Source organism: Mobula hypostoma, chromosome 19 (assembly GCF_963921235.1).
Source record: "Mobula hypostoma chromosome 19, sMobHyp1.1, whole genome shotgun sequence".
Lineage (NCBI taxonomy): Eukaryota > Metazoa > Chordata > Chondrichthyes > Myliobatiformes > Myliobatidae > Mobula > Mobula hypostoma.
The window spans coordinates 32099670-32124701 of NC_086115.1; the positions used below are offsets into that span (position 1 = coordinate 32099670).

At 42.8% G+C, this 25032-nt stretch overlaps 1 protein-coding gene across 1 annotated transcript in view; it reads right to left on the bottom strand.

The window, feature by feature from the left end:
• asah2 (N-acylsphingosine amidohydrolase 2) overlaps positions 1-25032 on the bottom strand; it is a 93392-nt gene that overhangs the window by 14029 nt on the left and 54331 nt on the right. Inside the window, exons 15-19 of the mRNA XM_063071607.1 lie at positions 23841-23880; positions 20734-20832; positions 9941-10036; positions 6844-6996; positions 2676-2735 (exon numbers count right to left, since the gene is read on the bottom strand). Of these exons, the coding sequence (XP_062927677.1) occupies positions 2676-2735; positions 6844-6996; positions 9941-10036; positions 20734-20832; positions 23841-23880 (448 nt within the window). The remainder of the gene's footprint in view (positions 1-2675; positions 2736-6843; positions 6997-9940; positions 10037-20733; positions 20833-23840; positions 23881-25032) is intronic.

A 25032-nucleotide genomic window follows, 5' to 3' on the forward strand; every position in this document is an offset into this window, starting at 1 on the left:
TAATGCCTGGGTATAATAATAACTATCCCATTTTACTGTTGGTGAACGCACAAGGTTGCACTGTGCCATTGAAGTCTAAGCAGAAGAAAGCTGGTACAATGACATATCCATTCATCATGATACGTTTTATAGCCATGCTCATGGTTAAAATAACTCAGAAAGATGTAGAATGGATTTCTAAACAGAGCAATGCAGGCAAACTAGTTAATAAGTGGAAAGTTATGGCAGGGATAATGTAGCCCTTTCTGCTTGAATGGTTAAGTTAACCTAATGGTCTGTCAGATCAATATATAATTCTATACTTTTTTTCCAGGGTTGGATCATGGTTCTTTATTGATGAGGGGATAGATGGTGTGGGGTTTCAGGATGTGGATGATATACCCTGCTGAGATGGGTTGTTAAATGGATGTTTAGTGTAAGGTCCATTCTCTTAGTTGTTTCAGTAAGTGGGTTAATATTGACTCGTAACTCAGCCTTTGAAAGCACATGGACACATCTGAACAAGAAGAATGTTGAACAGATTCCCATTTGTCCTGCAGCTTAGCTCCTCTCCAGCAGGAGGTTTATTGGAAACATTGGACCAAGGGATGAGAAAAGTACTGGGAAGTGATGCAGCCTTGCTTCAAACCTGCTTTGCATGGAGATTGAGTCTGTGGTGGACACAATGGTTAGTACCTTGACACGCATGCCATTATGAAGGAGATACAGAATGAAGCCAAATTTCTGTGGACTGGGTCAGCAGTTTTTGTAAGGGGATAAAGTAAGGTTATGCTGAGGTTAGTGATTATGTCCATTGTGTTTCATAATGGTCAGAATCTAGACTGTGAGTTAGAGGGAGGTGCTGGGAGAAACTGATTGAGGGGGATAGCAGTGATGATTTTCCCAGCATAGACCCCACTGTTGTTACCCATGCAGGTTGGTCTCCTTTCCTGGGCTTGGTTATGGTGTGCCTGATGCTCTAGCACAATACTTCTATGAATTAACCCTTGAAATGTAAATTGACACAGTATAATCTCCCTAAAGTGAGGGTACTCGTAGATACTTATATCAGATGGGGCTTGAAGTCTTCACTTAAGCTCAGTACTCTTGAAAGTGCACATTCATTATCATCACAGAGACAGAGGGCAGAGGGGCAGGGGGCTGGACCACAGACACATTCGTAGAGTTCTTCAGAATCTTCCTCCGACTGCTCATGTTGCAGGAGCTATATCTCAATGAGATCAGACATTGATCAGAAACTTCATCATCTCCTTCAGGACAAAGACTTTGGCCATCTGAGGAAAACAGCATTACAAAAACCTTAAACTCAGAAAAACTCATGGTCCACTAAGAAGCTCAGATCGCTACTCTTCTGTTCGATTCACAGATATGGACTACCTACAGTAAGCATCCCACAGCAAGGAAGGGGAATTATGTCAGCACGCTTCTCCAAGCTCAACACCAAACTCTGAGGTCCAACTTACTTTCAGTTAACTGTAATGGGTAGGCTACATCCATTATACAGATTCCTGAAGCAGACACTCCTCTGAGTTCCTTGACCAACATATTAAGAAGAAGGCAGGGGACTTTGTCATGATAAGCAGCCCCGATAGATATTTGGAATCCCTACAATAGAACTGCTCGAAATGGACCAGCAGCATTCAGGATGACAATGGGCAAAATCAGCATTAATAGTGGAAAATATGAACTGTTCCCAAAACTGCACACTCCTCTGTTCCATCAAGCAGAATATGCCCAACCTTTGGTAGACTCTGTAGGACCCACCAGCTACCCCTGAACCTACAGAACTGGAGTGGGAGCAGGTCATCTGAGACCCTGAGGGACAGGCTGGGAAGAACTAGCTCAAAAGATAAAAGGTTGGAGGGATGCAAAGATCTTGGGAGTGTGTGCCACAGATCCCAAGGCAGATAGGAGAGTTAGCAATGGAGAAAACAGGGCATTATTCCATGGGCAGGGAAAAAGAAGACAATAATTTTATGCCAGAACTGTAAACACACACACACACACACACACACACACACACACACACACACACGTACATGTACCATTGTACCATATAGAATTTAGCTTACTACATTACATTAAGGATGCTATTGTCTCAGAAAGAGCTTTTCCAAGAGTTTGCCAGGACTAGGTAATGTTAGCTGGATGTGGTTACTTCTTTGAAACAGGAGGGGCTGAGGGGAGATTTAACTCTGCCATTTAAAATTATGAAGGACCTAAATATGGAGAACCTATTTTGCTTAAGAGAGGCTATTACTAGTGGTTTTAATTGCTATGGGAAAGATGAGATTTGATTTAAGTCTAAAGGCAACAGCATCAGGAATTTACATATTTAAAAGAGGTACAATTACAATCCTGTTGCCTTTAGGGACAGAAACACCCAGTGCATTGTTAAGTATTTAGATATGCTCTAGGTGCAATAAATCAGAGGGCTAAGGGGAGAGTTGGAATGTGGATTAGACTGAATAAATCTTTGGCATGCACAGGTCTGGTCAGCCAAGTGGCCATTATGATCTAAGTACATTTTTCATCCATTCTGAAACCGCAGTAGTTGAAACCTGCCTACAGTACAAGATACCAGGCAAAAACTGACCAAAATCACCTTGTCTGACAACCACCAAAAACATATGGCTTGTAAAGTCTGAGCATATCCATTTGGTTGAATGACTTACCAAAAGAGCAACTGAGTTCCTGGGATTCCCACTGATAAATGTCACTTCTGCGATATCTCCCTATGACAAATATAATGTAATATAATATAAATGTGGAATTGCACATGACATATACAATCAAAGTTAATCACTGCATAAAGAAATACTGGTTTTATAAAGCACTTTGAACATGGTTTGGAGTATAAAGTAAACATATTTGTAACTCGAAATGAAGAGCTGCCATAATGCAAATCCATAATATCTGGCGTTGATTTTTAACTGTCACTTGTACCGAGCTGCAGTGGAAAGTTAGCTGGTATGGGATTTAAATGGATGTTACTTATTTTAATGGATTTATGGTCACTATTTAACTGATAGCATATCTGACACAACTGCCCTGAGACCATCTTTCTGATATCCTAATCCCAGGTCCAATTCTAAAGCAGAAGCCTGCCTCGGTGACCAATAGCAGTTTTCTTCCCAGTGTGGTTAGAGGAATCCAGGAGTTCCTGAATTCAGCAGGTAAATCACTGGATTGTGAATTCAAGGAGATGAAAATGAGACAGAAACCAGATCTTACTCGAAGCTGTCCTTTTAAAACTGCGAGTGTATTCACTGGGCTAAAAAGGCAAAGCACGGAAGAGTAAAAAGGATTGTTCATTGTCAGTCAATGCAGCATTACTTTAGAACATAGAACAGTACAGCACAGGAACAGGCCATTCAGTCTGCAATAGAACATAGAAAACCTACAGCACAATACAGGCCCCTCGACCCACAAAGTTGTGCTGAACATGTCCATACCTTAGAAATTACTAGGCTTACCTATAGCCCTCTATTATAGAACATTGTGCTGAACCAGTGCTGAACCAATGTTGTGCTGAACCAGCTAAAAAACAAATCAAAAACACCCAAATACTAATCTCTCCTACCTACACCATATCTATTTTGCTCCATCTTCATTATATCCGTGTGCTTATCCAAATGTTCCGTAAAAGCCTCCGATGTATTTGCCTCTACCACCCTACCAGGCAGTGTGTTCCAGGCATCCACAATTCTCTGAGTAAAAAACCTTACCCTTGTCATCCCCCACTCACCTTCCATGCATGCCCTCCAGTATTAGATAGTTCAACCCTGGGGAACAGGTACTATCTGTCCACCCTATCTACTTCTCTCATAATCTTATAAACCTCCATCACATCTCCCCTCAGCCTCTGACGCTCCAGAGAAAACAACCCAAGTTTATCCAGCCTCTCATGATAGCACAGGCTCTCTAAACCAGGCAGCATCCTGGTGAACCTCTTCTGCTGCCTCTCCAAAGCCTCAACATCTTTTCTATAGAGGGGCGACCAGAACTGTATGCATTACTCCAGATGGAGCCTTATAAAACCAGAGTTTTATAAAGTTGCAACATAACTTCTTGACTTTTGAATGTTACCACTTTATCTGAAGCCAAGTTAAAGTGATTGAATTAAATGAGCTGAAGCTTCATTTACAGTATGGTGGCAGCACAGTTAAGCTACTCGACTGGCGGTTAGTCTATAGGCAGAATTGCAAATTCCTGCATTACTGTAGAAGAATTTAAATTCAGGTGTTTAAAACAAGTATCCAGCATTTGTAAGCATGATACTCCTTGATCGTTGCTTCTTATAGATTTGGCAGTGAGGCCATATCTAAGCTATGTGGTTAGATCTTAACTGACTTCTGAAATGATCTAGTGACTCATTCTGTTCCTCCAACCTAATTGTGCCTATTTCTTTGGCAAAGTCTAGTCTCTTGCTAGTCTCTTCTACAGTGAAGATTAATGCAAAAAAACTTATTCAGTTTGTCTGTATTTTTCATGTCTCCCATTGCTACCTTTCCAGTGGTCTGATAACCACTCTTGCCTCTCTTTATGTACCTGAAGAAGCTTTCAGTTTCCTCTTTAATATTATTGCCTAGCTTACTTTTTTATTCCATCTTTACCTACTTAATAATTTTTTAGTTGGCTTCTGTTTGTTTTTAAAAACTTCCCAATCCTCTAACTTCCACATAATTTTTGCTTTATTATATACCCTCTCTTTGGCTTTTATGTTGGCTTTGACTTCTCTTCTTAGCCATGGTTCTGTCATCTTGCCTTTAGAATACTTCTTCCTCTTTGGGATATACATATCCTGTGCCTTACGAATTGCTTCCAGAACTTCCAGTCATTGCTGCTCTGCCGTCATCCCTGCCAGTGTTCCTTTGCAGTCAATTCTGACCAACTCCTTCCTCTTGTGTCTCTGTAATTCCCTTTGCACTACTGTAATACTGATACATCTGACTTTAGCTTCTCCTTCTCAAATTTCAGGCTGAATTCAATCATAGTATAATCACTTCCCTATAGGGTTCCTTTACCTTAAGCTCTCTATTCAATTCCAGCACAACGCCCAATCCAAAATAACTGATCCCTTAGTGGACTCATCCACGAGCTGCTCTAAAAAGCCATCTTGTAGGCATTCTAGAAATTATTGGGATCCAGCATCAACCTGATTTTCCCAATGTATATTGAAATCCCTTATTACTATTGTAACAATGCCCTTGTGGCATGCACTAGGTGAAGTCAGTGTTTCCAGTTTTCATTACCTATCCCTATGATGGTGAGTCACTGGACTTTCATATTGATGGAGGACAGGGGAGGTCCAATATTTAAACCAGCGATGACAAAAGGGTATGGAGATAATCTCAGTTCCGTATAGTCCATGACTTAAGAAGACTGTTAAGATAGTTGCTCCTATGTACCTGCTGCCTTCTCATTCAGTGTTTTTGTTGATACCAGATGGTTCACGTAGTTTGATCCTTAGTTCAGAGGACTTTGCTAAGATATTTCAGAAGACAGTAACAAGTCAACGACAAGGCACTTAGGTCATCAGGACTTTATGACCAGAGAATTGTTTCAGCTCACTCAATTCTTTTGGAAATTCAAATTATTTAGTTAACTAAATTTAATTTCCCCACTTAGTGTTTAAACGTAACACTGATTTTCACTCCATGCCCCAAGGGTACTCGTCCATCAATTTAAACTTTATGTCATTATACCAATATGGCTGTGAGTCTTGCAAAGAGCAGTGTTAAAGACGTAGTGCTCATTTGTGCATGCTGTGCTCAAGGATGACTTCGATCAAATCAAGGCAGCACCTGAATTCAAGAAAACACGCCTATCCCGAATTATGTGATAGGTAAAATGCACCACCTGAGATATACTTAATGTTGCCTTTCATTGTCTTGGTATAGAATGGCAGAAAAACATGTCCGGTGTTTAAATTTCATATGAATTAGAAAACACTAAGTAGGAGCAGGAGTAGGTCATCTCACATGCTCTTCTATTCATCAAAATTGTGCCCAACCTTTTGCTTCAATTCCATTTTTCTCACTAATCCCAAATCTCAATTTCACTAACATTCAGAAAACTACTAGTCTCTGTTTTGAATGAATTCAGTGATGGAGCCTCTACAGCCCTCCAGAGCAGAGAATTGCAAGGATCCACCACCCTGTGTGTAGAGGAATTTCTCACCTAATCGGAACTGTCCTATCTCTTATCCGAGCTCATGGCACAAAACTCCTCAGCCAGGGAAATCTCCTCTTTATACACACAGTGAATTTTTAAAAAAAAGTTTCATTGAAATTACCCCTCATTCTTCTGATCTCTAAAGAACACAGAACCAAGTCTATTCAATTTCTCTTTGTGTGGCCAACCTGCCATACCTGGAACCAATCCGTATAACCAGTCAATGAAAGTGACATCAAATTCAATCCAGATTTCTCCCCAGTTTGGATTACCCAATTCAACTGAGACAAAGAATTATTGATATACTAGATGACCGATGGTTTTTATACCGGAATGTTTCACAGTTTGTGTTGCTAACACTGTCAAAGACCTTAAAGAAAATTAAGAGGAAGTTTATAGAAATGGGGACTCAATTGAATAATATGAAGGATATGATTCTGATTCAAATGGAAAGAAGTATTGCTACCTTCTCAGCCAATTATGATCCATAGATCAGGATAAAGCAATTTAAAAGCAAGTTCTCTAGTCAATGTTCTTGAAATTTTCTCCAATTTAGAAAAGCTGTCAGTAATTTCAAGAATAAATCAATTGGTAATCATTCCTAAAGTCCATAAGAAAACAAATTATCTATAAAGCCAGAAACATGGATAAATAATATTAACTTACCGGTTTATATAATGTTTGTACATCTACAAGCACATCACCAAATGCTGTATTATTTGGCTTTTTATCAACAGGATTAGGAAACAGTAATGAGACAAGAAGTTTGTCTGAGAAATTGGGTGGTTCTGGTCCTCGAGGCAACTTGTCAACGGAATCCTGGAGTATTAGAAAATGGATACTAGTTATCACAGCTCTGTTATTAACAACACATTACACAGACAAAGAAACAAAACGTGCTTGTCGCTGCCACAATCAACCCATTTGTTATCACCCTATCAGAGATATTCTCAATGCTCAAACAATCCCTCCACCAACTTCTCTGCTCTTGAGAACTAACTTGTTGTCTCTCTGTCCCAGTTCTGACAATGGCGTTCAGACCTGCAACATCAAGTGCCCTCTTTCCTCACATGCTGCCTGACCTGCTCAATGCTTCCTACGTTTTCTGGCAATAAGAAATGCAGAGGTGTGGTTCTGAAAATAACAGCAAGTGGAATCAAGTATTGTGACACTTGCAGCAAATTATCACTCGTAGTTTAACACCCAGAAAATATTGGCGGAACTCAGAAGGTCAGGAATAAACAGTTGATATCCTAAAGAATGTCTCAGCCCTTAACTTTGACTGTTTATTTCCCTCCATTGATGATGCCTGACCAGCATTTTGTGTATGTTGTTCTGGATTTCCAGCATCTGCAGAATCTCTTGTGTTTATCACCTATAGTTTAGAATAAAGAAATTAAAAACCATTTTACTCGTCAATATTCTAGCATTTTTTTCCAAACTAGAGATGGGAGCACCTAAGAATTATAGCATTTTCAGGCCCTCCATTGGTCAGGGATGACCATCAATGTCGCATCCCAGCTGTCTTATGAATCACAAGCCATTACACAAGCTGGGGCAGTACGATATGGAGAGCAAGCTGTTGCCCTTGTAGCAGGCTCTCCACACAGATGATGAATCCTAAAGAATGGCAGAGACCGATAACAATTTGACAGCAGTGGCGTCACAGGAGTAACTGGTCAGTGTTGAGCTTGATGCAGGGCTGCCTTAGGGGCTCCAGCTTTTGATCTTTCCCCTTGGGGTTTGCTCGCAAAGCCTTCCCCATGAGTGGATATAGCCACAAGGCAGTGGAGGTTTGAGATCAGAGTTTTTCTTCTCCTAGATGAGCCTGAAATGACTGGTTTTAGGGTGCCAGTAACCCACCTTTACCCCTTCTCTTATCAATGGAAGTGGTTCTGGCAGGCTGAGTAACTAAGCCATACACGGAGGCCAGGAGCTGGACCTGGTTTTCAGAGGCTATCTGAGATGCACACCATTGGGAGTGTTTAATATGTAGTTGGAGCTTATCCCCGTTACCACCCCTAGCTATAACAGCCTGAAGAAATCAGCTACAGCACTAACTGATTGAAAAATCAATTCTGATTCCACTGAAGCTCTGGAATGAGTAACCAACATTATAAACATCAAGTGAGTTTAGACTGGACAAGATGGAAAGCTCCTTTATGGCTGAGGTGGACATTCTGGCAGCAGTTGGTTGTTTATTAAAATTAATCAACAGTGAGGTGAGAAATAGAATTTTAAAAATGACATCACGTCAGGCTGAGTGTAAATAAGGTGGAAAGTAATTAAATCTGATGCTCCACATTTGAGTCACTTTCCTAACTGAAAGGCTGGATCTATATCAGTTTTCCCTGATTATTATAGGGAAATTACTGTTTTAAAGAATTGGAGACACTTTACCTGTGAGTCTTTTGGTCCTCTACTCTATCCAGTGCTCCCGGCCCCCTCTGGTGTTTCTCCTCCTTCCCTTTCTCCCACAGTCCACTCTCCTCTCCTATCTAACTCCTTCTTCAACCCTTTACCGCTTCCACTTATCACCTCCCAGCTTCTTCCTTCAACCCCCTCACCTACCCACCATCCCCTTCAGCTGACTTCATCTATCACCTGCTGGCTTGTACTCCTTCACCTCCCCCAGCTTCTTATTCTGACTTCTTTCCTTTTCCATTCCAGTCCCAATGAACCGTCTCAGCCTGAAATATTGACTGACCTGCTGAGTTTCTCCAGCATTTTGCATATGTTGCTCTGGATTTCCAGCATCTGCAGAATCTCTTATGATTTAAATAATAGTGTCCCAGTTAGATTGATAAGAGTTTGTACTATGTATACAGAAAGTGCCATTCCAATTCTATTGACCTTTGATTTGTATTTGACCAAATTTACTAATTTGAGTCCAACACTATGTGACACAAAATTGATTATACTTAAGATGTCTTCCGGGAGGGCGAATGTTAGTATCTTCAAACGCAATGCTAGCATACCTACTGCTGGGTCCAATAATGACCAATTATTGCAGATTTGCACAAACCAACAACAAATAGTGGAACTAGAGCTGACATTTTTAATTAAGTGACGACACAAGAGACAGCAGATACTCTAATGTAAAACATTATATCTAAAGGCAGAGCGAGGTTTAATCAATGTGGATTGTAGATTTGGTCTCTAATTCAGTTTTTATGACATGTTCTAATTTTAGTTCTGGTTCTACTCGCTCTTTTTTTGTTACTACTTCTTGGGTGAATTTTGAATTGGGGCAGCCTGCAGATAATGAACACTGAGCTGAACTGTACCAAAATATGCCCTCTGTGTCTCATATTCTGTTTTCACTCGTTTTTTTGCCATTTTCTTTTTGCTCTGGGGGGAGGTGGGGTTTGATGTTTTTCTTTGGATGAACTGGTTCCATGGTTCTTCTTTGTTTTGTGACTGTCAGTGGGGAGGACAATTTTCAGGGTTGCACACTACATATATACTTCGATAATAAATGCATTTTGAATCTTGAACTTTGAACAACAAAGCAAAACTCTGCCGGAGGAACTCAGTGGGTCAGGCAGCATCTTTGGAGGCAGAGGGATGTTTGACATTTCACAAAGGTAATTTGCAATAGAAATGGGTTCAGTGAAATGATTGGATATATATCATTGTCTTCAATGTAGAATGACTTCTGCACGTAAAGCCTTTAAAAGAAACTAAGACATTCTTATTTCACAGGCAGTTTTGTAATCTTCACAAGTTAAGCAAAGAGGAAGTAAAAAGTTTCAGCACTAACCTCGGCTATAGCCTTAGCCAAGCCTTTAAACAGTTGTATGTAAGCTGAGAGAGTGTGCGGACCATATATTGTTGATGCAGCCTCATAACGTTGAACCTGTTGAAGAAACAAGTAACGATATCCAGTGAGGTAGTAGTTTCAAGAATAAGCTGCTGATTCTCCTATTACTCTTCATCCCTAGGTTGCACTGGAAGGCTCAGTGTTCTTCAGATATTGGATCCCAAGTCTCATTAAACATCTACTGAGTACCTGAGGAATTTCAGAAAAAGGTTAGAACCTCTAACAACACATACAAATGCCAATGTTCCGTGTACAGGCTCTAACTCTTTGCTCGTGGACTCAGAGTTCATTGAGTCACAGGGTGAAGCAGAGCAGGGCAGAACCAGCCCTTTGGCCCATCAGGTCCATGCCAACCACATCATCCTCCCTGCTAGTCCCAGGTGCCCACATTCAACCCTCCAAGCCCTTCCCCACCATGTACCTATCCAAATTCCTCTTAAATGTTGCAAATGTACCTGCCTCAAACATGTCACCTGGCAATTCATTCCAGGTACTCACTACCCTTGAGTAAAGAAGATACCTCTCAGGTCTCTTTTAAATCTCTGCTCTCTTATCTTGTATCTGTGCCCATTAGTTTTGGACTCCCCAAGTCTGTGGAAAAGACTATGATCATCCACCTTATCCTCACCCTTCTTCATTTTATACGCTTCCCTAAGGCCGCCCCTCAATTTCTTATGCTCCAGGAAGAAATTAGAGAGAAAGTGCAGTGTAGGTAGATAATAAGTTGCAAGGCCATAATTGATAGTGCGGTCCAGAGCCCATTGTATCGTATTGGAGAACTGCTCAATAGCGGGCTAGAGGCTGTCTTTGAGCCTAGTGGTAGGTGCTTTCAGGGATTTGTATCTTCTGCCGAGTATGGAAGCAGGACCTTTATTGCCATCCAGTTTCTACAAACCATCAAGCAAGCATTTACGTTTTTTTAAAATTTTGTTTTACTCAGAGGTACAGCACAATTAATGGCTCTCCCGGCCTAACGAGCTCACACTGCCCATTTGCACCCATGTGACCAATTAACCGAGTGGTTCGTACGTCTTTCGAATGTGCGAAGAAACTGGAGTAGCTGGAGGAAACCCATGCGATTATGGGGAGAACATCGAATTAAACTCAGGTCACTATAACTGTGATAGCGTTACATTACCCTCTATGCTGTGTGCTACCTCATTATGTCATTGTACTCTCCCCATATTCTCTCAATCCCTCCCCCAACCCATTTCTACCATTCATCTATAAACAAAGGGGTATTTTGCCATGGGCAATTGACTTTTGGAAGGTAGAAGGTGTTGTAATATGAGCATTGTTAAAAGTAAGTTAATACTAATTAGGATAATGGGGGGGGCGGAGTTTACTTCTGTTCTTTTTACTTCCGGTGTGTTTCCGTATATAGTGTTCCTGCCATGCTGTACGGGTTGTGAAAGCCTCCGTATATACATAACGGTTTTGACGTTCGAGATAAAGTTGTTTCTTTGGCCATGAAGTTGTCGAGTGTGTCTTTTTCAAAGTCAAAGTTACCACATATTTTTGGCGATGAGGTGAACTGGTTGTGTGGACGTGTCGGCTCGTTTCGAACGGGAGCAGCAGCGCCGATAAGGAGCATCACGTTCAGGTGGCTACGTTTGGGGCTATCGTTGAATTTGTGGAGTTAACGGAGGGCTGGCCGGAGTACGAGGAAAGGTTTTTCTGTGCTAATGGAAATACTGAGGAGGCTAAGAAGCACTCTATTCTCCTGAGTGTGTGTGGGGCAAAGACTTACAAGGTAATAAGGAATTTAGCCACACCGCGGAAACCGGGGAACATTCCATATGACGAACTGGTCAAGCTCGTGGGGAACCACTACAATCCGAAACCTTCTGTGATAGTCCAAAGGTGTAAGTTTCACAGCCGTTTCAGGAAGCCAGGTCAGTCTGTGGCCAATTTCGTGGCCGAGCTTCGGCAGCTGTCGGAGCATCGTGATTTCAGAGCGGTGTTGGATGACATGCTCCGTGATAGATTGGTATACGGCATTAATAATGACGACATACAACGCCGTCTGTTAGGGGAAACCCCACCGTTGACTTTCAAGAAAGCCTTAGAGATTGCCCAAGACATGGAGATGGCTGCTAATAATGTCAAGGAGATCCAGAAAGGACATGGGGGGGTCGCAGTCAGCGGCAGTGCACCAAGTCAGGAGGGAGACTGGTAAACAGGCAAAGCGGGTGGAATGTTTCCGGTGTGGAGGGACGCACTATGCAAATGATTGCAAATTCAAAGACACTGTCTGCCATGCTTGTAGCAAAAGGGGACATTTAGCTAAAAAGTGCAAAAGTTCAAAGGGTAAGATTAAGCCTGGGCGGGGGAAAGCTCAACAGGATCAGGCAGCCACACACCATCTAGAAGAAGCAGATGAAGAGGCAGCGTGTGCCTACAACATGTTTGCAGTGGAAACAGATGAGGAACCACCTGAACCATATTATGCCACAGTCACTGTCAGGGGAAAGGACATTAAGTTTGAGATTGATTCAGGGGCTACTGCATCAGTCATTAGCGAGGAGACCTACAGGAGAACATGGAGGCCCAACCTGTCTCCTATTAGACCGTCAAAGCTCAAACTTAGGGCTTATACGGGGCAGCCCATACCTCGTTTAGGGCTGTTATATGTGGACATTTCAGCTGGGGGTCAGAAGGCGGAAGCCAGGCTAGTGACAGCTTAGAGCAGGGGGCCCAGTCTTTTGGGTCGCGATTGGCTTCGCAAAATCTGGCTGAACTGGCATGAAATTAAGTATGCACACACGACAGACAAAATTCTGCAGCGGTATAGTGACATTTTCAGGGACGAGCTGGGAACACTGAAGGGCGTGACAGTGAAACTCCATGTTGACCCTGAGGCTACACCATGTTTTTCTAAACCCAGGTCGGTGCCCTATGCCATGAAAGGCAAAATTGAGGAGGAGCTGGAACATTTACAGAGGCTGGGCATTATTGAGCCTGTCCAGTTTTCAAGGTGGGCGGCTCCCATTGTTCCAGTTTTGAAGGCAGGCAAAACGGTGAGGGTGTGTGGGGATTATAAACTTACGATGAATCAGGTCTCTAGGCTGGAGGACTACCCATTGCCATGGGCGGATTTGCAGGGCAGGGTTTGCGACCCTGTCAGGGGGTAAGCTGTTCACAAAGCTGGACGGGAGTCACACCTACCTACAGCTGCTGCTCGGCGAGGATTCAAAGGAGTACGTCACAATTAATACGCACAAGGGGTTATTCAAGTACAATCACCTGGTGTTTGGAGTGGCGTTCAGCCCTGCCATTTTCCAAAGGACAATGGACACTTTGCTGCAGGGGATTCCGCACGTAGCAGTGTATCTTGATGATATTTTGATCACGGGGGCTACGGAGGTGGAGCATCTGGCTAATTTAGAACGGGTGCTGAAGAAGCTCTCAGACGCAGGGCTACGGTTGAAACGCGGAAAATGTGTCTTCCTGGCATCGAGTGTGACTTACCTGGGGCACAGTATCACAGCTGAGGGGCTTTGCCCTGTGGAGGACAAAGTGAGAGCTATTAAGGAAGCCCCAAGCTCTAAGACACTCACGGAACTCAGATCATTTTTGGGCATGGTGAATTATTATGGCAAGTTTCTTCCTGACCTCTCAAGGGTTTTGACCCCACTGTATAAGCTGCTTCACAATGACACTAAGTGGCAGTGGGGTGAAGAGCAGGAGAAAGCTTTCAAGGAAGTGAAAGAACTCCTCCACTCAGTGAAGCTGCTTGTTCACTGTGACCCAGACAAGGAGATCACCCTTGCATGCGATGCCTCGCCCTATGGAGTCGGGGCAGTTCTCTCACAGGTAATGGAGGACCGTTCAGAGAAGCCTATTGGTTTTGCTTCACGTACCCTGACAGCTGCTGAGAAGGGATATTCACAGCTAGACAAAGAAGGCCTGGCCATTGTTTTTGCGGTCAAGCACTTTCATCAGTACCTTTATGGACGCGTATTTACAATTTATATGGACCATAAACCACTGATGAGCCTGTTCAGTGAGACTAGATGCATCCCACCGTTAGTCTCAGCCAGGATACAGCGTTGGGCTCTTACATTGTCAGCCTACCAATATACCACAGAGCAGGTGGGGATAATGCAAACGCCAATGCACTGAGTCGACTACCTTTACCTGAGACACCTGTTACTACATATGTGCCTCCGGAGACTGTGTTTTCATTGGAGAGGCTGTCAGAGACACCTGTAAAGGCAACCCAGATCAAGCAGTGGACAGAGAGGGACCCAGTCCTGGCCCAAGTCAAGACTTTTCTTTTACAAGGTTGGCCCAGTGTCGTGGAAGGAGAGGGAACTGAGGCCTAATGCCAAACGCAAGACAGAACTGAGTCTGCAGGATGGCTGCATTTTCTGGGGGGGGGGGCGAGGGTCATCGTGCCTCCCTCTGGCCATTCACAGATTGTGGAGGAAATTCATGGAACTCATCCAGGGGCATCTCGAAGGAAAAGCCTTGCAAGATCCTACGTTTGGTGGCCAAGAATGAATCAGGATCTGGAGGACAAGGTAAAATCATGCACACAATGCCAGACTAATCAGAATATGCCACCACCAGCTCCTTTGCACCCATGGGAGTGGCCAGACCACCCCTGGTCTAGGCTACGTTTGGACTTTGCTGGCCCTTTTATGGGGCAGGTGTTTCTTGTAATGGTCGATGCACATTCTAAATGGATCGAAGCTCACATCATGAGCAACATCACAGCCCCCTCAACCATAGACAAACTCAGGCAAGTGTTTGCAGTCCAGGGGTTGCCTGACACTCTGGTCACTGATAATGGCCCGACGTTCACCAGTGAGCTGTTCAGTGAGTTCATGCAACAGAATGGCATTCATCACATTCGGACGGCCCCTTTCCACCCAGCCTCCAATGGTCGGCTGAGTGGGCTGTTCAGGCAGTGAAGGATGCCCTGAAACAGATGACAGGGGACTCTCTTAGCATTTGGCTTTCACGTTTCCTGTTTAAGTACTGCCTCACGCCACAGACTACCACTGCCTGCACTCCCGCAGAGATGCTGATGGGGCATAAGGCCAAGTCAAGGTTGGATCTGGTGCGCCCGGACATGAAGGCAGACTACTGCGGAAGCACGTCCACCAGTGACTTTGCAAGAGGGAGAGACGCTGGCAGAGGGGTCGGGGTCCCCTGAAGAGGATGGACATTCTCACATGGACACACAGACCCCTCTCATGCCCCCAACACCGGACCCACCCAAAACACCCTCACCAGCGGTGCTGGCTGGGTCACCGGGGCTAGTGCGCAGATCGCAGCGCACTCGTAAACCTCCTGACAGACTGAATCTTTGATGGGACAGTTTTTTTGTTGTTGTTGTTAGATTGAATGCTGAATCTGTCATGTTTTCCAGATGTTTTGTATTGATAAACTGTTGCTGAGATACTATTATAAGTTTTCAGGGGTACGCAAGTTAATAACACCACTGTTTTTATTTCCTAGTTTTTTACATTTGGGAATGTTGGATTTTAAGGGGGAGAAGTGTTGTAATGTGAGCGTTATTAAAAGTAAGTTAATACTGATTAGGATAATGGGAGGGGGGGTTTTACTTCCGGTGTGTTTCTGTCTATAGTGTTCCTGCCACGCCGTACGGGTCGTGAAAGCCTCCGTATATACATAACAGTTTTGACATTCGAGATAAAGTTGTTTCTTTGGGCATGAAGTTGTCGAGTGTGCCTTTTTTAAAGTAGAAGTTGCCACAGAAGGAAACGGCAGTACCCAGATCATAAGGAGAACATACAAGCTTCACATAGACAGCACTGTAGATCATTGAAATGGATCACTGGAGCTAGGAGACAGCAGCTCTAATACTGACTTTACTGAACTGTATAGGATACACTTCTGAAGTGAAACCATGTTGGACAAATTTACACCTTAACATCAGATAGAATTTCTTTGCTGTAATCCACCAGCAATGCAAATAGTAGACATCCCACCCTGCAAAGACTCATTTCAGGGAGGTAGCACCCCTGCCCCCCGCAACCCCATATTCTCCCCCTCCCACCCCCGTCGACCTCCAAGGGTGTATGTAATACTTTGTTTAGTGATTTTGTCTAATCTGTAAACCAAGTTGGGTATATGCAGCAAATGTGACATTAAAATATGTACTTATGTTATATTATCATGTTTATTCTATTACAACTTTAAGCAAGTCTACAGGGAGTTTGGCCTCATCACGTAGGACATCAATAGCGTAGCTCCTTGGCAGCTAGCCAGCTAAGTTTAAATCAGGGGTCACCAACCTTTTTTGCACCGTGGTTTAATTGACAATATTCTTGCGCACTGGCCGACCCGGGGGTGGGGTTGGGGGGGGGGAATAAACGCAACCGGAATATAGGTGATAAGTCAACTATAAGTCACTTGTAAGTGGCTAATACACTCAATTTTGTTTCTAAAGGGGTTTATCTAATGAATTTAATATTAAACACACAGCGCATAGATTCCTTGCATGAATGTAGTAAGAAGTCAATTATAACGGTGGTCCCAAACTTCCGGGCCGTGAAGAATGCAGCAGTACAGCAGTGGCTGGAACGCACCCAGCACATCTTTAAGAAAAAAGCCAAAATAAACAAGCTAATTGATTAGGTTCCGCCCATCATGTAAATGTCGGCCCAGATCAGAGACGATGCAATCAGCAATCGCCTCTGATCTGGGCCGCCATTACATGCCGGGCGGCACCTAATTAATTGGCTTGTTTATTTCGGCTTTTTTCTTAAAGATGTGCTGGGTGCAGTCTGGCCACCGCTGCATTCTTCGCGGCCCGGAGGCTGGGGACCACTGAATTATAAGTCACTTATAAGTCAATAGCATCATAACATTTTAAGTAACGTTTGGATATTAAACACACAGCGCATATTTTCCTCGTATGAACATATAAAATCATTGTAACACACCCATATCTCTGAATCAGTGGGAGTCCTGGGTTTGTTTTCCTGCAACAAGACGTTCCCATCGAGGGGTGATAGGAGACAGCGATACTCGAAGGGGGTTCCTTATGTCCAGTCTATTCTGCAATTTAGTTTTCGTTGCATTCATTGCAAGAAAACTCCGCTTCGCAGAAATATGTTGGAAATGGAAGCAACGTTTTCAGTGCTTTCGTGGCTATCTTAGGATATTCAGCCTTGACTTTGATCCAGAATGCCAGCAAAGATGTTATGTCAAACATAATTTTCAGCCCACCGTCATTTGCAAGCTCGAGGAGTTGATCTTTTTCCCGCGCTGATCTGGATGATTCACCGGGGACATTCACAAATGGGTCACGGACCCATTCCTTTGCACATCTTGGGTCACGATGACCTCATGTGCGTTAAAAATCAACAGTGTGTGACAGGGAATGAGGAAAGGTGCAGCTGACTCATATCGCCAAATCATATTGTTTCCTCGCAGTGGTTGGGGACCACTCTTAGCACGAAGAGAGACCAATCAGGATGCTCGCTCTCCCTCTCCCTCTACCTCTCAAAAAAATCTATTTCTGGGATATTGTATATAATTTCCGGGCATCAGGGAGCCACTATTCATGTGTGGGAGACTCCTGGAACTTCCGGGAGAGGTGGGATGTCTGAAATAGACATTTCAAAATCTTGCAAAAACTCGTCCTTAGCATGAAGATAAGGCTGAAGCCATAACCCTATCACATAAATTCACATCAGAGTGGTGGCTGGAGAAACTTACTTGGAGAAATGTAATTTGAAGTATGGCTATGTTAATGGGCAAAAAGATTTATTTAGGGATGTCATTTTGGGCAGTGAGACTGTGAAGGTATGAAGAGAGCCTTTGCAATCTGATTATAGAATTGTAATTTATAAAAGAGTACAATCCACTTCAGTCTGATGCCACTAATAATAAAGTAAAAGGTCAGACCACATAAAGGCGTGATCTACGAGTCTTCTCTGACTAGGCCTCAAAGTGCAAATTCCAGCCTCTCTGCTTGTTTTTGCTTAGCCACCAGATGGCGCACGGTGCTAAAGCAATCCTTCCTGTGGTCCAGTACAGAGTTTAGGAACATAGGGGATGGGAAGATAAAGAGATAATTGACGGACTGCAGGGTCCTCTGATTGAGGAATTTTAGACCAAAGACCTAGATTGACAAAATTGTTTAAAAGGGTAAAGTTAATAATTTAATGATTTATGAACATTGTGAACCCTGCCTACAGTCCCCATCCACTGTCCTTACTTTCTGTGTGTCCGTGACCAATCTAGATGTCCACATTACCAACCCCGACATGTCCAGGGAGGAAGGTCAGGCCACAGGGGTGGTAGCATTTTGAGGCTCCAGTCAGAATGCTAAGCCATCAAATGCCTTATAGTTGGATGCATTTTTAAAAAGTGCTCTTAGAGATTTAAGTGCTTTCAAATTTAAAACAGTTAATAAAAACTTAGTTAAAAGCACATTCAAACATAACAAATAATAAAAAACACATTAAGATAAAGTAAAATAAATAAATGCCTCAGTTTTTCACTTTATTGGTGTTCAGTGAGTGGAGATGCCATTCCTACACTCACTCTTTCTGGTACAACGCTGAGAGTAGAGTTTGTCACGATCCTCTCCTCAGGCAGCCACTGTTTTATCTCTGGTCACAGTGCTGAGCCCAGTGATGGAACAGAGAGTCAGATGCTTCTGACATTCAACACGTCTCAGATTTCCATCTGCCACTGAGCACACAGGAAAGGCCGAGGTGCCGAGGCCGCCTCAGTTAATTGTCAGCAGCTCCCCTTGGAACCACCGTTTCTGGTTATAAATGCAGAAAATGGCAATGTCTGCAAGCCGAATTGACAGTGGCATCAGTAAAACATGCATTTAGTTTCACATTCAATAGCCTCCTAAGCCCCAAATGGATTTCCTATAGAATCCTTTTCAAAGAGAAACCCATTAGTCCAGAGGTGACAATCACAGACTGGACTTGTGCAAAAGCCCATAATCTGAGCTACCTTTCCCCTCTTAGAGAAAAAAATAAACCTTCAGGAATTAGTCATAGATCTAAATCCATATTGAAAATCTATTGCTTAAGAGGCTTCAGTTTGAAGTAAACTGCTGACATTAAGTGGCGCAGCAGCTGGTGAACAGGCTGCAGGGAGTATTTTCAGCCACTATTCCCTAAGAGTATTTTGCAGGATATTATAGACCCCTGTAACATTCTTACAAACACTAATGAATAAAGCATAAGTAGAAGCAGTAACTAGTCACTTGGACCTCGAGCTTGCTCTATCCTTCAAGAAGGCTGACCTGATTAAGCTCAAGTGCTGTCCATTTTCCTAGCATTCCCAAAACTATTCTGATTCCCACAGTACATGAAAACCTATTGATCTCAGCCTTAAACGTACCCCACATGAGCATCCCTGACCCTTCATCGTAGAGAATTCAAGAGATATACAATCTTCAACCCATTGCTGTCTGTGGGAGCTTGCTGTGCACAAACTGGGCACTATGCTTCCTACATTACAATAGACAATAGGTGCAGGAGTAGGCCATTCAGTCCTTCGAGCGAGCACCACCATTCACTGTGATCATGGCTGATCATCCACATCAGTACCCTTCTCTTGCCTTCTCCCCATATCCCTTCACTCCGCTATCTTTAAGAGCTCTTTCTAACTCTTTTTTGAAAGAATCCAGAGAATTGGCCTCCACTGCCTTCTGAGGCAGAGCATTCCACAAAACCACAACCCTCTGTGTGAAAAAGTTTTTCCTTAACTCCGTTCTAAATTATCTACCCCTTATTCTTAAACTATGGCCTCTGGTTCTGGACTCCCCCAACATTGGGAACATGTTTTCTGCCTCTAGCTTGTCCAATTATTATTATTACAACAATAACTACACTACAAGAGCACGTCATTAGCTTTGACGTGCTTTCGGATAGAACATAGAACATAGAAATCTAACAGCACATTACAGGCCCTTCGGCCCACAATGTTGTGCCAACCTTGTAACCTACTCTAGCAATTGCCAAGAATTACCCTACCGCATAGCCTATTTTTCTAAGCTCCATGTAGCTACCTAAGAGTCTCTTCAAAGACCCTATTGAATCCGCCTCTACCACTGTTGCCGGCAGTGTATTCCAGGCACCCACCACTCTCTGTGTGAAAAAGCTACCTCTGACATCCCCTCCCTACCTGCTTTCAAGCACCTTAAAACTATGCCTCTTGTGTTAGCCATTTCAGCCCTGGGGAAAAAGCCTCTGACTATCCACAGAATCAATGCCTCTCATTATCTTGTACACCTCTATCAGGTCACCTCTTATCCTCCGTCGCTCCAAGGAGAAAAGGCCGAGTTCACTCAACCTATTCTCGTAAGGCATGCTCCCCAATCCAGGCAACATCCTTGGTAATCTCCCCTGCACCCTCTCTGTGGTTTCCACATTCTTCCTGTTGTGAGGTGACCAAAAGTGAGCACAGTAGTTCAAGTGGGAGATGACCTGAGGTTGCAAAGGACATCCTGGAGATGAGAGCCTGCTTAACTCCCAATGAGCCAAATGGTACATCATTCAGTTCTGGTGAAAGATGAGCTACCAGCAGACCCATAGATCCCCCATATTCTGGAATCAATAAGGTCCTCACTTCCAAAACCAGCTAAGTCCTGACCAATTCAGAACTGCAGTCAATTTAAGTCAGCCTGGAAGGGAAAAGAATGGTCACATCATAGAACTCCATTGATGTCAATTACATTTTGATAAGTATCACTATATCTAACATTAAACTGTCTTGTAAATTACCTGATATTCTTCATATGTTGTGATATAATGTGTGTAAACATTACACAGCCCAGCAACAACAACATCAACATCTTTCAAAGTCCCAGTGGATTCAAGTTCCTGTGGTGGACAAAGGCAGGCATTTGAAATAAGCACCACACTAATACAACTATTTTCACCACAAAATTTGAGCATGAAAATCTACTAACAGTAGTGCCATTTCAGGTGATTTCTATGATAGGGTATATTAAATGTTTTCATGGAGATTTTTAATTTATTTTCTAAGCATCTTCGGTAAGGCCGGCACTTACTGTCCCTTGGTATTGTTGAACTGCCATCTTGAACCACTGTAGCCCATCTAGCAAAGGCTTCTCCCTCAAAACTGCTGGGTTGGGTGTTACATCAAAGGACCAACAACATGCTGCAAGTCCAAATATTGATTGAATCCACACCAGAAGAAATCAGCCCATATATCTGGCAGTCCAGAGCAACACACAGAATGCTGGAGGAACTCAGCAGGTCAGGCAGCATCTATAGAGAGGAATAAACAGTTGAACCCTTCATCAGGACTGGAAAGGAAGGCAGCAGAAGCCAGCATAAAGTGTTGAGGGAGGGGAAGGAGTACAAGCTGGCAGGTGAAAGGTGAAGCCATAGGATGGGGGAGTTTGGTCGGTGCCAAGTGAAGCCAGATGAAGTGAGAAGCTGGGAGGGGATTGGTAGAAAAACAAAAGGACTGAAGATGAAGGAATCTGATAGGGAAGGAGAGTGAACCATGAGAGAAAGAGATGTAGGCGGGGCACCACAGGGAGGTGATGGGCGGTGAAGAGAAGAAAAGGGGTAAGAGGGGAGTCAGAGTGGGAAATTGTAAAAGTGAGAAGGGGGAGGGGGAGAAAATATTGGTAGTTTGAAAAATCACTGTTTGTGCTATCAGGTTGGAGGCCACACTGAATGAACATGAGGTGTTGTTCCTCCAGCCTGAGAGAGGCCTCATTGCGACCGAAGAGGAGGGCATGGATCAACATGTCAGAATGGGAACGGGAAGTATAACTAAAATGGTCCTGCCTGTTGTGGCATATTCCTCCAGCATTTTGAGTGATGCTCTGGATTTCCAGCAAATACTGTTTTTGAGAAAAGACACTAAACCAATATCCCCCATGCCCCTTCAGGTTTAAGTGAAAGATCATGCAGCCCTGCTTCGAACAAGAAAAAGGAAATTTTACTCAGCAAGATTACCAATATTTATATCCAATTGATTACCACTAAGTATAATTGATTATGTGACGATCACAATGCACCTTGTAGCATGTTTCTCTACACAAATTAGCTGTAATCTCTCCTACATTAAATAGTGATCATAACTTAAAAGTGCTTTAGGATATTCAAGGTTGTGAAAGAAGTTACATAAATCTCTTCCCTTTTCACAGTAATTGATATTTAGCTATGAGAAGAGTTTGAAGACTTTATGGTTTATTCAGCACTCAAGATTTTAATAGGATAGCAATAAAACAGATTTATGGTGCATGAAAGAGTTATCTGTGCTGCAGTGAGCTGTGTTTCAGTGTTTGCACTGGAGGTTTATGGAGCTAATACCGGAGTTCAGGGCACAAGGCATGGAAGAGGTGATGGGGGAGCCCAGAAAGCTTTCTCATTAGCCAGAGCAGCACTGGCAAAGCGTCTGGAAAAAGGATCCTAGTCTGTCAACAGCTTTTGGATTAGATTGTGGCCTGCTGAAAAACAAACAATAGGGAGAAAATGTAGAAACTCTAAGCGAAGTGTCTTTCGTACATAAAAATGGCATTTGGTTCATAAATATTAGATGCATAACCCCCTCCCTATTTGAATAGAATTGATGTTTCATTGAGGCACAAGGAGAATGTTTGAAGGTATTGTTTTCTTCTAACTAGACAACAAATCATGTTGATTTCCTTCTCATTTAAGCCTGGTGGTGGTGTACAATTTAACTGTGGCAGTTCACAGAACACCAAACAGTATAGCATAGCAACAGGCTCTTCGCCCCACAATGTTGTGCTGAACTAATTAAATTAGCAATCTAATGGCCAACCAAACCAACCCTTCTGCCTACACAATGTCCATATCCTTACATTTCCCTCACATTCTTGTGCCTATTTAAACATCTCTTTAAAGTCCCCAATATATCTGCCTCTACCACTACCCTGGGACAGCACATTCTGTCCCCCTCACATCTCCTTTGAACTTACCCCCCCTCACCTTAAGTGCATGCCCTACGTCTGTAAATGAATGTCTGCGCCTATGTAAACCATTTCCCATTATCGGAGGAGGGTTAGAATACCACTTGTGTCACTTGTCCCAGACAGTGTGGCTTTTTGGAATAGAGTGTCACTTTAAGGTCAGATCAGAAGCAAGTGGGCCAGTATCATTGCCAGAATTCCAATTAGCCGGCTAGTTAGTGGGTTGTCCTTGGAACACAGATAGCACCATCCTTGAATACCGAAGCGAAGCTCAATTGGAAGATTGAGAACTACTTCAACCTTCCTGAAATTTTCCAACATACTTGGCCATTGTGTTAGAACACAAGATGTCTATGTTCCTCAGGTGGATGCCTTGATGAATTAAAAAAAAAAGAATTAATGGGTAATGGGTTACATAGGCACAAATAATTAGTCCCCCACCATCAGGCATCAGTGGTAAGGAAATCAACATGATTTGAAGTCTAGATTTAAAAAAAAGCAATATTTGCAAACTTTCTCCTTGTGCTCAATCTTGGCTATCCTGCTCCAATCCAACCTAAAATCTCATTACTCGATGCAACCATCTCAGATGCCATTGTTCTGTGATCACTGTAATGTCGAGGAATCGCAGAGGAAGAGCCTATTCCGTGAAGCACAATATTAAGCATCTGGTGGTTGGAGGGGAGGGAGAAGTGTTCAGTGGGCTAGTCCAAGTATCATCCACAGCATCACGGATGGCCTGAATAACAAAATAGTCATTGTTGAGATTAGTTAATTCAGGGCTGGCCATGAATCAGCCTAAGTTCAACCTTAAATCAATTTAATTCAGCAAGGCTAACAGGGAGTTCAGTTAAGTATGTATCTCCATACAGCACATCTGAATTATTTTGCATAATTTGATATAAATTAGCTACTTACACGCTTCACATTTTCTCTCAGTCTTCTTCCTGACATAGTTCTAGGTGGGGAAAGGTCATGAGGAAAATTTGAAGATTTTAATAGCATGTTTTCACAAGGAAAATTAAGCTTCTCTGCACATAATCAGCAATTGATCAATCCATCTTATTTCTTTCTCTTGGCAGCCAACAATACATTGAACTTTGAACTTTGAATATATGTGATGGCTCGAAAATCAGCAAATGCTAAGTGCCACTGTGTAAGAGTTATCAATGGACAACATGCACATAGACACAAGCTGTCAGTATAGTAAATCTTCTGAAGGATTATACCTTTTCTAAAATCAGTTGGGATGGATTGTCCCAGTATTATCTATTAGAATTTAAATAAAATTATAAACTCTGGAATCACTCAGTAGGTCAGTCGGCAACAGCGGAAAGGGAAACAAGGTTAATAGTTCAGGATGAGGACCCCAAATTAGAACTGGGAAGATGAGAAAATAAATTATGTAAATTACCAACGATGTAGGAGTGGAATTGATAGAACAAAGGAAGAATACAATGATTAGTGTAGAATTGGGTGTTTGATGACTTAGTGTCTAAAAAGTCTGTATCTCTGTATGACAAAGGGCTATCTCTGATAGTGCAAAACCAGATTGCCATGCTAATAAGATACCGTGGAAGCAAATCATGAGTATTAATGAATGAAGCTGGAGGGATTAAAGGCTCTGATATAGGGAAATGAAAAAGCTATAAAGTGCGGAGCTGCAAGAACTACCCAGCAGCTGAGGCCGAAGGAGAAAGAAAGACTGAGTCAATATCTTAGATGGATACCCTACAGCTTAACTATCCAGTTTTGGCACAGACACAGAAAATGAGTTATCCAAAGTTAGAAAGTTCAAAGTTAAATCCAGAAACCTGCAACATGCTCAGACAGAAGATAAGGTGCTGTTCCTCAAGCTTATTTTAGACATCATTCGAAAGTAGCAGAAATAGATTGGACTGGAAGTGAAATTGGCCATTTCTGCTGTGAGGTTATCTATATTTAATATTGGCTCATTTTCTCTCACCTTGCAGAGATTACTTGATCTGTTGGGCATTTCCAGCTTCTCTGTTTGGTTTCAGGTCTCAGCACCAGCTCTGAACCACACATCACAGCTGTAACATGCTCCTTTGTTTCTCTCTCTCTCTCTCTCTCGCTCAGGTCTTATTCA